Raw genomic sequence first — 14,876 nt, forward strand, 5'->3', positions numbered from 1 at the left:
CTGCTGGGTCTCTTTCTCCTCTCACTCCCTGCTCCAGCAGTGGCTCTTCCCCTTGCACACCCATCCATATAATTTACAGCATGCAGCAGGGTGCATTAAGTAGAGCAGCCTCCAGAACGCTCAGGCAGAAGCAGCAAAAGAGCTGGGCGCCAGCCAGCCAGATGCCTGCCAGCCAGCCAGCTTGGCACTTCCCCTGACAGTGAGAACTCCAACTGGCAGATGGAGGCTCTGATCCTTGGATGGGAGGCCATGCCAGGAATTTGGCTTCTGGGATCCTCTGCCTCTGTCCTCCTCTCTCTGCCAGTAGCTGCTGCCTTCCAGAGTTCCACGATGATGGAGTCTCTTGAAGATATGGATTTGGAGACAAGCCAAGCGAATGAGTCTAAAGCCCACTCAGTCTTCTTCTCTCTAGACTATCAGCATGTCCAAGTGCCCTTTGAGATTACCTTGTGGATCATGTTGGCTTCCTTGGCTAAAATAGGTATGTTTCTCCAGGAAGGGGTTGGTGGGCTGGGTAGTAGAGCATCTGCTTCGCGTGCAAAAGTTCCCAGGTTGAGGATACAGATTTGGAAGAAAAGACAAGCAAATGCATCTAAAGTCCATCTAGTCTTCTCTCTGGACTATCATCCAGGTAGGGAAGTGAGAGACTGATACCTGCAACCCTAGAGAGCCACTGGAAGTCAGTGTTGACAATACGAAGCTAGACTTGGGATAAGGCAGCTTTCTGTGTTAGTCCCAGGGAATGGGTTGGGATGGTGGATAAATTTGGTTTGGTTTGCACTGTAATCTGAACATACCTAATACAAGCTTCCCAAAAGTATATGTGAGTTGAAATGCAGCTGTATTTTTTGACGTGGTTCTTCAGCCAGATAATGCGAACAAACGTGCATAATGTTGCAGAAAAACGCACATGATAGTGAAAGTACAAAAATATATCATAATAGGCATAACTGCTTGCAACAAGCTGTATATTAGGATAAATTCACACTAATATGTTGGTGAATTTTCATGAGGATTTAACAAAAAGGTTTGCAAACTGATGCGGAAATGTGGAAAGCTGAATTTAAGATTGGAAAAATGGAATATTTTTTTTAGAAAGTCTGATCCATTCATCTCTAGGGCTGAGGTATACTTTACGAGTGTTTACTGGGCACCTTACCACTTGCAGGTCCGTTTTGAAATGCATGTGGAGACTTTTGTTTAACAGCAATGCCAAATGCCAAAACTGTACACCAGCGTCCTGTGAAACAATCAAGAAAGTTCAAAGAAATCAGACCATGTCCAAATCTTTATAGAGGTGTATCAATGAGTTATTTTAGCAATATAAACTGTGACATAACATAATGCATGGTTTAAATTGTAAACAGTGCTTTTTTTCTAGGGGGAAAAGGTGCTGCCAGGAAAAAAAGCACTGATTGTAACACTTTGAAGCTCTTCTTTTGTCTGTACAGGGAGTCTGCAACAGGCCTCTCTGATTGCTATCTGTCTATAAAAAAAAAATCCAACCTCCTCCAATCCATTTGTTTCCTTCAAGAACAATAAAACAGCTGAATCTTTCCAATGAGACAGTAAGAATCCCCCCATTAATGTATTATTCAGATGCACAAATTAGCCGGCTGCATTGTGCAGCAGTATGGATGGAGGGCTTTAGAAGGCTGCATTGATGTTTTCCGTTCATTTGAAGTATGAATGATTCACGTACATTTAAATTGAATTCTCCACAACTAATAAAGCTGTCTCTGATTACAGGAACTCAAAAGCTTTTTGGAACTGCACACAATAAACCCTGAGTATATATATATTTTTTAAAAAAAGTTAAATGTCTTTCTGAAAGATTATCTTGCGTTGACCACATCATATATTTTGCTTGGGAAAGTATTTAATGAGCAGCTGTTGAAATCTAAATACCTCTAGCTATTTTTAAAGGTAGGGCTAGATCCGAAAATGCTTGGGATGCAGGATTCCCCCCCCCCATTGTGCATCCCTTAATTTTGAGGTGGCTAAGGGATGTTTGTGAATGTCCTTTCTTTCATTCTATATAGCTTGGGCCCAGGTTAGCAGAAAGATCTTATGTCCCTTTGCAAACCCACCTGAATGCTAAGATTCTTGGGTTAGCACATTCTCTCAGTCCAACCCACCGCACGGTGGGTGGTGCCACAAGAAAAAAGCCTTTTCTCTGGCTGCTCCCGTATCGTGGGATTCTTTCCCAAGAGAGGTTAGACTGGCTCCCCCCGCTTGTTGTCTTTCCACGTGCAAGCTAAGACCTTCCTATTTTGACAGGCATTTGAAAACTAAGGTGCAGACAATGCTGGCCACTGGGCTGCTGTCAGGACAAAGTGTAATTTAATTGCTGGTTAATTAATAATGATGGTTTCAATGCATTTTAACAATTGTTTTTAGCGACCTTGTTTTTATTACTTTGTATTTTATAATGATGTTTTTTTTAAAATGTTGTAAGCTGCCTTGAATCCCAGCTTGGGAGAAAGGCAAGATATAAATACATTAAATAATAATAAATACATTCTAAAAACTATTTAGTTAATGATCTGCTCTCTGTAGGACCCCCCCCCACGCTTTCTGCAATTCAGTTAAAGCTCTGAAGAAGACATCACGAGGTATCTCCTTCTTAGGGGCTTTTTTTAGATCAGGAAAAATGGGTAGCTAGGGAGACTGCAAAGTGCTGGAGAAATACTTACTAGAAAGAAACACCTAGGCAGTGTGTATACACACCCAGAGGCATAGCAAACCCAGATGGTACCCAGTGTGGAAATTTTTTTGTCACACCCCCACACATCGACCACTCAGGGTAGGCTTGGGAGTCGTGGGTGGGTGCCGAATGTCACCCCCTCAGCAAAAACACCTGGGGTGGTCCGCACCCCCTTCCTACACCTCTGTGCCCCACCCCACGACTCCCAAGTACCCTGAGCCATCGGGGGAAGGGGGAAGCTATGCCGCTTTGCCGGGGCGCGGGCAAAGCTGCGCAGCTCGTCCTCTCAGGAGCCACGGCTCCTGTGCGTCCCCCTCCCTCCCTCCGATACGACACGATAATCTTTATTATCATACAGAACAACAAAATTGAAAAATCTACATAAAACATTCAAAACCCAACAAGCCTGCTATCCCAGCTATCCCAACCTGGTTAGCCCCCTAAAAACTCTGATACCACATTTTTAAACACAATATACTCCCATAGAGACTTCTTACACTGCGTTTAAAACCAAAATCGTATTTGGGTGGAAACTTTTCTCAGGTGGCCTCCCTTCCTCCCTGGCTCGCTGTAAAGCAGGAGCCGCTTACAGAGAGCCAGCAAGGGAGGGAGGCTGGGAGGGGAACTGCCAGCTTGCTGTAAGTGGCTCCTGCCGGCAGTGGAGGGATCCCACCACTGTCCGTACAGCGCATGTGCGGCGTTGCAACGCACAGCACATGTGTGTGACACAGTGCATGCGTTGTACTTAGCGTTTTGTCACCAGCGCCGCCTGAGCGCTGTATGGACGGTGGTGGGATCCTCTGCTTGCGGCTGCAGTGGCAACGGAGGGATCCCACTGCCATCTGTACGGTACTCGGGTGGCGCCGGTAGCAGACCGCTATGTACAGCGCATGTGCGGCGTCGCTACATACAGCACATGCGTGTGACACTGCGCATGCATTGTACAACATAGTGGTTTGCCGCCGCCGGTGCTCGAACGCCTTACAGACAGTGGCGGGATCCTCTGCTCGCAGCTGCAGCCACAAACGGAGGATTCTCCACATGCGGCTGTGGCGGTGCGATGTCTGCTCGTGCCGATGCACCCAGGCTGGGGCGGCAGGGCAATCACCCCTTCTTGTCACTCCCGCAGACATGGAATCCCCGCCCCCACCTTGCAACGCCACTGTACACACCTATTTACCCTGCATCCACTGTGCTCCCACTGCTGGTTTGAAAAGAAGTGTGCACATAATTTTAACCACAGTCCACCTACCATAGACAGCCACACTGCCCCCAGCCACCTTTATGATAAACTAAGCTAAAATAAATGCACATCCATTGAAATGTAACAAATCAAAAGTCCCTTGAAAAGACACAAAAATGAAAGTCTCTGGATAATCCCCACCAGCATTTTAGTGCACATTTCTCCTAATAATCACATTTTTACTCAAGTGCACTTTTTCCCCCCAAGCAATTTTCTCCACTTTACTGTATGTGTTATGTTCACCAATATCTTCATTTTTATGCACCGTCTCCCCTAACATGCATTTTTGTAAATGTCATTTGAAGAACTGCATCACAAAATTGGACAAGTGCAAGTTTTGAAGCATAGTATTTGATTTCCCATATTGTTTTGGAAAGTGGGAATTTGATAGGTTCAGCTTTAATGCATACTAGTTCTGACTCCAGCCCAGCAGGTGATTAGTTTCTGCTTCCTGACCCTCAATTCACACGGCACTTGGTTTGGTGGGGGCACAAGCACATAAGCTGAAATGACCACAAAGCAACAAATGCTTCTGATTTCCCACTAATGTTGCCTCTTGACCTTTGCAGGTTTCCATTTGTTTGAGAAACTACCTTCCGTTGTCCCCGAAAGCTGCTTATTGATTTTCGTGGGGCTTATCATGGGAGGGATCATTTATGGCTTAAACGACAAATCCCCTCCTGTCATGGACAGTGACATCTTCTTCCTCTACCTCCTGCCACCCATTGTCCTGGATGCTGGCTACTTCATGCCCAGTCGCCCCTTCTTTGAGAACATTGGGACGATCCTCTTATATGCTGTTGTGGGGACGATATGGAACGTCTTTGGAATTGGATTCTCGCTCTATGGGATATGCCAAGTGGACACCTTCCAGCTCCGTGATATATCTTTGCTTCACAACCTCTTGTTCAGTAGCTTGATTGCAGCTGTTGACCCTGTTGCTGTGCTGTCTGTGTTCGAAGAGATACATGTCAATGAGAAGCTTCACATTTTGGTATTTGGAGAATCTCTTCTCAATGATGCTGTGACAGTTGTAAGTACATCTTCTTGAGACCTTGATGTGCATGGAAGTGCTGTTTCTAGGATAGGGATGGGAAACCTCTGGGCCAGGCCTTTTTATCTGGCCCTCAAGTCTCACCCCTCTCCCCAGTCACATCAATTCCCTACAGGCTACATCCCTCACCAGACCTGCATTGTACCCTCCTTGGACATTTTTGCGTGCCTAGACTGATAATGCTTCTTGCTTGCTTGGATGGATTTGTTGTTGGTTGCTAGGAAAAATAGTTATATAAAAGGATAATTCTCTGGATGCCAAGATCCAGGTTTGGGGCAAATACTCTTTGATGAGAGAACCCCAGCAGAGATTTAAAATCACAAAATATACAACAAAGTAAAGTGTGAAAATTTGGCTGTTAGACCCTCTTCCCCAACATAGAAAAACACCACACATTTGGTAAGTTAATTTATTTATATATACTTACAAATTATTCAAGGGTTAGGTTCATGTGCTTTTGTAGTGTGGTGGCAAATACAGAAGTGCAGGGACACTTCATGATAGTCACAGCCACACACCCCAGAGCTACGCCCCCTTCTAAAATTATAAAGTCCCTAAGACTTATAAAGTCTTATTGTTATTATACAATAATAATAATTAGAGAATGCATTGCAGTGATCAATGCAGATCTCCATGTGTTGTCTTTCAGCCAGACCTACTATTTTCTCTGTACATAGATGAGTAAATGATTTGAAGTGCTCCAATATCTTCTTTCAGAATGACTTGTGTTTTCCTTGAAGTTCCATTGCACAAAGTATTTATTGAAACTGAAGCACCTTGTGTTTTCAGTCTTCATAAATTCATAGCTTTGAAGCATTGAGAACAACTCCTTGGTGCTCTTCCCACATGCCTTCTCCAGAGTGACCCCGGGAGCCAATCCTCAATGGCCGACTAACTTCATTTTACTCTGATGGACTCAAAACAGCCCAAAGAGTGAGAAGACTTCTTTCCAGTGGTTAAAAAGCTCCCCATTTAAGCTGATTGGGCAACTCTAAGATGCTGGAGACAGGGACCTTGTTGGGACCCTGCTTCAGAAATAGTAATGGGTCTTTGATGACCTTCCTCCTGCACTGCACAATCCTAGACCACTACACCTCTGTCCTAGCCTACCTCTTAGATTTGTTGGGAGGATAAAATGGCATGGGGGAAGAACCATATACCGTACATGGCCCCAAGCTGCTTGGAGGAGGAACAGGATTGGATATGTGGAAATCTGGATATGGTCAATGCCTAGATGGGAGACCTCTGGGAATGTCTGTATGCTCCATGCTGGGTTCTGCCATGCCAGAAATGCAAAAGATAAATGCAACACACCTATGGTTTCAGTAATCCTGCTTAGACCAAAGGTGAAAGGACCAGAATAATAAGCAAAAATGGAGAAGATTAATTTGCCACATGTTCCACCACATGGGGATCCCACCTTGTAAAGATCTCTCTCTCTCCATCTCTCCCCACTAAAACCTTTCTGTTTTGTTCACTTCTGTCTTCTTCTTAGGTCTTGTATAAGCTGTTCAGGTCCTTCTGTGAAATGCCGTCAATTAAAACAGCAGATGTGTTCGCAGGAATTGGGAAGTTTTTTGTGGTCGGAATCGGCGGGGTCCTGGTGGGCCTCCTGTTTGGCATGATAGCTGCCTTTACTACACGATTCACCAAAAATATTCGTGTGATTGAGCCCCTTTTTGTTTTCCTCTACAGTTACCTGTCCTATCTCACAGCAGAAATGTTTCATCTGTCCGGTATTGTGGCGTAAGTAGATTGAGGGACTTTAGAGTATTTCAGGCTTGCATGGCTCATTGTTGAACCAAACTGGGCCTAAAGTCCAAGCTTTCAGAAATATTGGAATTGTGGTTAGGATTATGAGGGTGGTGGCAATGGAAATCAGTGTGGTAAACAGAAAGTTTTGGAAAATTAGCCCAGGGACAAAAACCTATTTATTGTAGCTATATGAACAGGCACAAATTGGGATGTGATTTCTTTCAAATGTAGTCTGTCAGGGCTTATCCACACTTACCTTTCCTCTGTGCTTTCCAGCTTGTGCTCTAAAGCTCCATGTCCGAGCACCCCTTTAATTGCTCCAGAGCTTACCTTATGAAAACCTGCTCTTTAAAGCTGAACCAAAGAAAATGGCAATCTGTGGAAAACCCAAATAGCTGTTTGCTCTGATTCAGCTTTAGAGAGCAAGTTTTTGCAGGGACATGTCTGGAGCAAAAATTAAAGGGGCACTCAGACACAGAGCTTTAAAGTGCAGGCCTTAAAATGCCCGAAAAGAGGTAGATAAGCCCTCAGTCCATGTATTGCATTATGATTTGTGGTTTGGAAAGGAATGGGAAGAGCCATTGTTCTGTGGTAGATCATCTGCCTTGTATGCAGAAGACTCCAGGTTCAATTTCAAGCATTTCTAGGTAGGGCTGGAAGCCCTTGTATGAAATCAAACCAGACAGGCAAAGGCACAGAGCTTTGCAAGGCTCCGTTGATCAGCTGACTGTTGGCCCTTGCAAAGCCCTATGCCTTTGTGAGCCTTTGCAATCATAGCAGAACATGCAAAGGAACAAGACTTTGCAAGTGGCAATCGGCTGATTGTTGGCACTTGTAAAGCCCTCCTGTGTGGCTTGGTGGCTTTCTGTGGGCTGGAGATTCCCCACTGCTGCCTGAAGTGGAAAAGTGTGCGGAACTTTCTTTTATTTTCTCTTTCAGAATTATTGCATGCGCAATGGGCATGAAACGTTATGTGGAGGCCAACATTTCTCTGAAGTCCCACACAACCATTAAATACTTCATGAAGATGTGGAGCAGTGTTAGTGACACCCTCATCTTCATCTTCCTAGGAGTCTCCACCATCGGTGACAATCATGAATGGAGTTGGTCGTACATTTGCTTCACAGTCATTTTCTGTCTCCTTTGGAGAGCACTAGGTATAGAGCCCTTGAAAGATGGTATAAGTTCATGCATGGATCTGATCACAATTGCACAGTGTTTACATACACATCCCTGTATCTACCCATCACCAGTGCTATTTGTTCTGCTGGGAAGAAGAATGCAAGCATAGTGCATATATATGTGTGTATGTGTTCGTATTTTTAACAGTTAATAGCAGCTTTTGGGGAGATGCTTAGACTGGAAAAGTGGTAGAGGAGGAAAGGATTAAATATCCTCTCCACCAGCACTGGTGTTCCTTCTCCCAATAAAGAAAAGGAATGTCCAGAGGCAGGTCTCTAAGGCCCCAAGACAGGGCCTAGGGGCAGCAGATGACTTCCTCTAGCAAGCACTCAAGTGCCACTGGGCCCTTTCATAGTCATCGGCTGGGGAGCCTCCTGTGGCTCCACTTCCTTTCTGAGAAATGCAGAGCCTTAAACTTGCAGTCCAGCATGTTGCGCCTGTCCGAATATTTTTTCACTGGGTATGTTTTCTGTGTCGGCAAGCAGGGTTGGTGGAGTGTGTGGCTTTTAGGAATGAGACTGTTATCCCCCTGATGGATTTGGAGGTCCAGGTTCAGGGCTTTCATGCCTGAGGATTGTCCATTAGTGTTGGGCCTGTACTCTGTGTTTAGTCTTGTGCCTTTTTGGTCTCCATCACTAGCCTCTTGTCCCCTGTGTCACTGCTGGAGCCATTACAGAGCATTGGGATTCATCTTTACTAGGGATGCTGGAGAATTCCAATGGAAATAGGAGTAGAAACTGCTGATGTTTTCTTATTTGTCCCATGTCCAGAACATAGTGTCAACTTTTAGATTTGAAAATAAGGGACCAGCAGCCTCACCTGTCCCGGGGACAGTCTACGGGATATCTAACAATCCGGGATAGCAGCGGGAAGCAGCGGGAAACGGCGCTGGAATAAGGGAATTTCCCGCAAAAAAAGGGAAGGTTGACAGCTATGGTCCAGAACGGACTGTTGTTGCTTTCATTCCACAAACAATATGTAATTGATTTCCTCCCACCATTTGGATTGTGTTTCCTTTGCATTGAAATTCATGGGATGGAATAATACGATGACGATGCTGTTAATTCCATCAGTTCCATAACTTATGTAATGTAGTTTTCAGCAGAAGACAAACTGCAGTGAAACATAAGCAACTCTGCATGTGATGAGTACAGAGTAGATGATGCCTAGACTTCACAATTACCAGTTTAATTCCCTTTCACTACTGATAACTTTCCAACTTACTTCATCTGTTTTAGGAGTTCTTGTCCTGACTTTCATCATAAACAGATCACATGTCAACACCGTTACACCCAAGGACCAGTTCATTATTGCCTATGGGGGGCTTAGAGGAGCCATCTGTTTCTCCCTGGTTTTCTTGCTCCCTGACTATCCGAGAAAGAAGCTCTTCATTGCAGCAACCACTGTTGTGATCCTCTTCACTGTGTTTGTACAGGTAAAATGAAGGCTGTCACTGTAATTCTCCTCTGAGTAGGTTTGTTAACTACTATTGTAGTTTACTCGTAACTTGTAAACTACTATTCTGAAGACGTCCTTACATGAAATTTTCACACAGATCTGATTCTGGACACTCTCTCAAAATACACGATTATTTATTTCAAGCAATTCAAAAACTGCTTAATGAAAATGAAATCAAATCTCTAAGTCGTGTGCTTAAAATAATGTAAAATAGTAATCAACAAAGCAAGCATAATCAACCAAGTTTAAAACTGAAAACCATGAAAGTCATGTTAGGCTGCTGGAATAAAAAGGTGACAACTCTTGTGAGGGAGTCAACACTGGAGGCACAGGGCATTTTTAGTCAGCACCATGCACTTGTGTGCTTGCATGGGCTGCTGGCATCAGTTGGCATTGCTGCTTCGTCAGCAGCTGTGCATATTATTGTGTGCTACCCAATTCTCCTGCCAGTGAAAGACTCCAGGGGTTCCTATGCTTAGGCAAGGACTGAGGTGCCCCCTGCGTCCATTGCCACTTTCCAAAAGCCAACAGCAAAGGTGGGCTGCTTTTGCCTCTCATCTCAGCCGATCCACAGGCAAGGAAATTGACTAGCTTGAGAGAATGCCTGAAAACGTGCAAACGTGTACCAGCTGGTGCACATTTGAAATGATTGCACTCTGCTTCCCCATATTACCTGTGGCTTTTCAAGAGATAGCCTAGGGTTGTCGTATTTCAAAAAGGAAGACCCCAATTATTATTATTTTTACAAAAACACTGATAAAACATCAATTCTGCCTTTGAAATGTATGGCAGCCCTAGGTTTGTCACTCCTACAGCAGAGGATATTGAGAGTTTTGCCAGAATTAAATTTCTGGTTTCTCTTGACAGACATACTTGTAAACTCCTGTGCGAGATTCTATGATTATAAGAAACTTTGCTCAACTTGTGTCTTTTTGTGGTATCATGTGCCCTGAATGGGGTGGAGGGGGGAACAGCATACAGTATACTGTGCTGTAAAACAGATATAATGCATATATTTGCCTTGCACTGCCATCTTGTGGCTAAACTACATCCTTAATTATAGCACATCTGGGACCTAAATGTATTTTTAAATATCTAACTTGAAACAGGAAAGTTGGAACTGGGTACTGGATAGTTCCCCCCCCCCCCAATAGCTTTATTGAGTTTTTAAAAATGTATATTTTATTTTATTAAAATACAAAATCAAATGTAAAGCAAACTAGTAACAGAGAACTGGTATGATATTCTGAAGCAGAAACAAAAAGGGGGCCATAGACATCAGAAATGCATTCTGGGCTTTTGATATAATAGAAATTATATCATATGGTGCTGTTGCTGTTATATAGACTTGTTGTAAATCCAAACAACAACATCAACAGCACCACCATTAACATGGATATCCTTTATGGGATGAGCTGCATTTCCAGTTGAGCTTAGGTTTGTGAAACTATGCACATATTCCTATTTTATTGTACTTTATTCTACTGAGTTTCAATAATGACAGGCAGGTACAGAACAAAGAAATGAAAAAACAAAGAGGTTTAAATAAATAAATAAATAAATAAATAAATAAATAAATAAATAAGATTAGTTGTCACAACTTCCAATAAAGAAATATAGGATGCAACTATGTAATTTAAACATAGGGATGTGTGGCATACAATTACAAAGGGTTCCATGGTCTAAAGCAAAACTATTTTTGAAAATTCACTTCAAAAAAGAATATAAAAGCTGTACTAAAACCAGACAGGCACCCAGAGCTGTGGTACCTGATGCTCCTGAGCCAAAGTGTTTGTATATAATATAAAATTAAAGCAAATGGTAAAGAAGTGATCTCAAACATTTTGGCCTATGGACACTGAGTTTACGTCAGATTCCCCCCCCCCACCCCAAGAAGTGTGATTTGCCAAATCTTGGAATACCAGTAGAATGTAGGGTTTCCATTTATTATGTTCACAAGCAAAGAGCCATCACTGTGTGGTAAGTGATTTATTACACATGACATTAATGTGAATTCAAATTTAACATGCAGGTTTCAAACAGCATTAAAAAAAATCCTTCCAGTAGCACCTTAGAGACCAACTACGTAAGTTTGTTATTGGTATGAGCTTTCGTGTGCATGCACACTTCTTCAGATACCAAACAGCATTAGCTTGGGCTGGGCTGGGCTGGGCTGGGCTGGGCTGGCAGTGGTAGTCATTGGGATTTCAGCAGGCAGGAATCCACCCAGCACTCATGGGAAATTGTTCATGATAAAAGTCTGTAATTTTATCAGGACAAGTTATTTGTTATTTACCGTTGTAACAATTGTTTTCTCAAAATTTGCTTTCTCAAAATAAATAAAAACATAAAAGAAAAATAGTGGCAGCCCATTTTAACAGATGAGGGTGCAAATTAAAGATAGACGTGCTTATTTTTTTGAGGCTATTTTAGTTCTGGCATATTATATTAAACTAAGAAAGCAGGAAGAAAATATGAAGGTTGGCCTTACCTTCTGACTACGAGTGATCAATTTTGTTTGTTAAATATTCTGCCCCCTTCAGCATCTCAAAGGGGCACCTGAGATTTGTAAAGACAAAATGTAATTTTGCTTTAATAAATTCATTTTATTATATTGAGAGGGGAACCCCCAAAAGTTCTCCTTCCCTGCTGTGATCCTAGGCGGGAAAAACCTCCTTCTTTAGCTGGTATTTAACTGGGTGAGAGCAGGGTTTTCTTCCCAGTGCAAATAGCTCCTCAGGACTACAGCAGGAGTGAGAAGTGTTAAACCCCATCTCTGTACCTGCTACATTGCCAATAAAGTTCATCATCCCAGATGGTTCAGTTTACATTACTGAATCCTGCATGTTAAATGTAAAGACGTATTCGTGTTGCATCTACATTTGGCCCACAGTTTCATTCCTTGTTGAACCTCATGACCTCCTTTAGTGGGCAAACCCCCAAAAGATGAATAGAAAGCCATTAAATGGAACCTGCAACAAAACGTTGTAGTGTTAAATTCTCCTGCTTGGTGTGCCTGCCAACCAGCCATGCCTCCTTACTGAATGCTCCATTCCAAATCCCCAAACCCCAGGTTTTCTGCCCTCCTTCCCCAAAGTCAGCTGCATTCTATAACCAAGCATGGTCAGCCCTCATTTTCCTGTTTTTGTGTTTCTTCCACACTTAGGACTCCATCCCTACCACAAGATCTTCTGTATTACTTGTAAACATTGTAGTTTTCAGAGCCCACTGACAGGTTCCTCTTCTAGATGGTGTCAGTTGGCTCCATAAGCAACAGCACACACACATGAACATCAAACAGAGAAAATGATTTGCCCTGTGATTGATATAGATTTTGAATGAAATGTGCAAATTCTCTCTCTCTCTCTCATTCTTGTACTCTATGGCAGGGCATGACCATCCGTCCTCTCGTTGACTTGTTAGACGTCACCAGAGAGCAAGAAAGTGCTCCCACCGTGGGAGAACAAATTCATATTCGGGTAAGTTCTCCTCTCTGGGAAAGCGAGGATGTTTGGAAGAGGGCTAGTGGCTACCAGTCATGATAGCTGAGTACTCTCCCCACTCCTGGAGACAGTATGCCTCTGGATATTAATGAATGGGGCGCATAAGTTGGGAGAGAGTGCTGTTGTGCTCATGTTCCAGGTATCAGGCTTCCACTGTGAGAACCAGAACCTTGACTAAATAGGTGTTTAGTCTGCTCCAGCAAGGCTTTATGTATTTATACCACATTGAGGTCCTTGAAAGAAAGTATAATAGTAAATGTAAGTGTAATAGTATTTTTTATTTATTTATTGCATTTTTATCCCACCCGACAGGACCTGCCCAATAGTTTTGGATGCCTGAGGTGAACCCCAAAATGGTGGCCCCCCAGCCTCCAGGGAAGAAGGGCCGAGTTAATATCTACATGAGGAACAAGGGGTGGGACGGGACTAAAAATCAGCACCAGGAGATGCTGCCCCTGTGGATCCTGCCACCTGGGGTGGTTGCCTCACCTGGAGATGCCAGGGATCGAACCTGGGACCTTCCTCATGCATAGCAGCTGCTGTTCCATTGGAGCCCTTCCTGGCATTTCCTGTGGGTGGGTTGGGGACACAGCATACATGGCATAGTGTGTTGTAAACATCCTGTTCTGGAATGTCATACCATAATCACCAGTTAAGACCTTGAATTAAGATTCTGAATTTACTTTGAATGTGACACATACTCAGCTGCCATGTATGCCCACCCTCAGGAAATGCCAGGAAGGCACTCTAACTGACATAGTAGGGACGCGGGTGGCGCTGTGGGTAAAACCTCAGTGCCTAGGGCTTGCCGATCGCATGGTCGGCGGTTCGAATCCCCGCGGCGGGGTGAGCTCCCGTCTTTCGGTCCCAGCTCCTGCCCACCTAGCAGTTCGAAAGCACCTCCGGGTGCAAGTAGATAAATAGGTACCGCTTTATAGCGGGAAGGTAAACGGCGTTTCCATGTGCTGTGGTGGTGCTGGCTCGCCAGAGCAGCTTCATTACACTGGCCACGTGACCCAGAAGTGTCTCCGGACAGCGCTGGCCCCCAGCCTCTTAAGTGAGATGGGCGCACAACCCTAGAGTCGGAGACGACTGGCCCGTACGGGCAGGGGTACCTTTACCTTTACCTTTAACTGACATAGTGCTTTTTGTTTTGTGGTTTCCCTCTCCCACCACCAGTTTTTTATATATTTAATAAGTGCACAAAATTGAGCATTTTAAGGAAAGGCAGTTGAGGAGATATCTACCAGTGGAGGATTAAATGGGAAGCTATATAGGCAAATTTCCTTTTTTAAAAATTGCAGTTGTCTGCTTTGCCAAAAATGTGATGTTGTTTTATCTGTGGGCAGATGTTTTCTTGCTGTCTCTTACAGTGAATACTTTATGCAACAGCAACACAGTTTATGTAGCAAAATCCTCTCTCTCTCTCTCTCATTTAGTTCTTGGATCATTTGTTGGCTGGCATAGAAGATATATCAGGACACTGGGGGCAGTATTATTGGAAAGACAAGTAAGGATTTGATAACAATACAAGTCTCTACATGTGTAAGTGTAAGAAATAAAACTCACAAGCCTGATTTCTGTTTTCACAAAGTCCCTGCTAGGGGTGGCTCAGCACTGCTTGATGGCTGCACCACAAAATGGGACAGCTTTTCCCTTTTCTTCCTCTTTTTCTTTCAACATGAAACACAAGACTCGATTGTTTGGAAGATAAGTTTTTTTTACAAAAGAAAAGAGTTTCCCCATTGCCAGGTGTTGCTCACCCTCTGAGCATTAGAACATTTTTCACAGTGGCACCATCAAAGAGTCAGTAAAGAAGATTCTTCAAAGCCAAGATGGTTATTGCAGATGGGTTTCTGCCACACTTTCATGATAAAATACCAATTTCCTTCACTGGGTTTAGGAGAACTAATTCCTTTTAAACAAGGGAGGAGGACTGCATGCATGGGGGTCAAATATGTCCCTCCAGGTCTC

The 14,876-nt window shown here is 43.6% G+C and overlaps 1 protein-coding gene across 1 annotated transcript in view; it reads left to right on the forward strand.

The window, feature by feature from the left end:
* The first annotated feature begins 409 nt into the window (after window positions 1-409).
* The window catches only part of LOC307207642 (sodium/hydrogen exchanger 2-like), a 33,748-nt gene continuing 19,281 nt past the window's right edge, over window positions 410-14,876 (forward strand). Inside the window, exons 1-7 of the mRNA XM_079961699.1 lie at window positions 410-481; window positions 4,520-4,983; window positions 6,500-6,750; window positions 7,699-7,916; window positions 9,180-9,376; window positions 12,789-12,878; window positions 14,342-14,412. Of these exons, the coding sequence (XP_079817825.1) occupies window positions 457-481; window positions 4,520-4,983; window positions 6,500-6,750; window positions 7,699-7,916; window positions 9,180-9,376; window positions 12,789-12,878; window positions 14,342-14,412 (1,316 nt within the window). The 5' untranslated portion in view covers window positions 410-456. The remainder of the gene's footprint in view (window positions 482-4,519; window positions 4,984-6,499; window positions 6,751-7,698; window positions 7,917-9,179; window positions 9,377-12,788; window positions 12,879-14,341; window positions 14,413-14,876) is intronic.

This window comes from Podarcis cretensis (genome assembly GCF_951804945.1).
Source record: "Podarcis cretensis genome assembly, chromosome: Z".
NCBI lineage: Eukaryota > Metazoa > Chordata > Lepidosauria > Squamata > Lacertidae > Podarcis > Podarcis cretensis.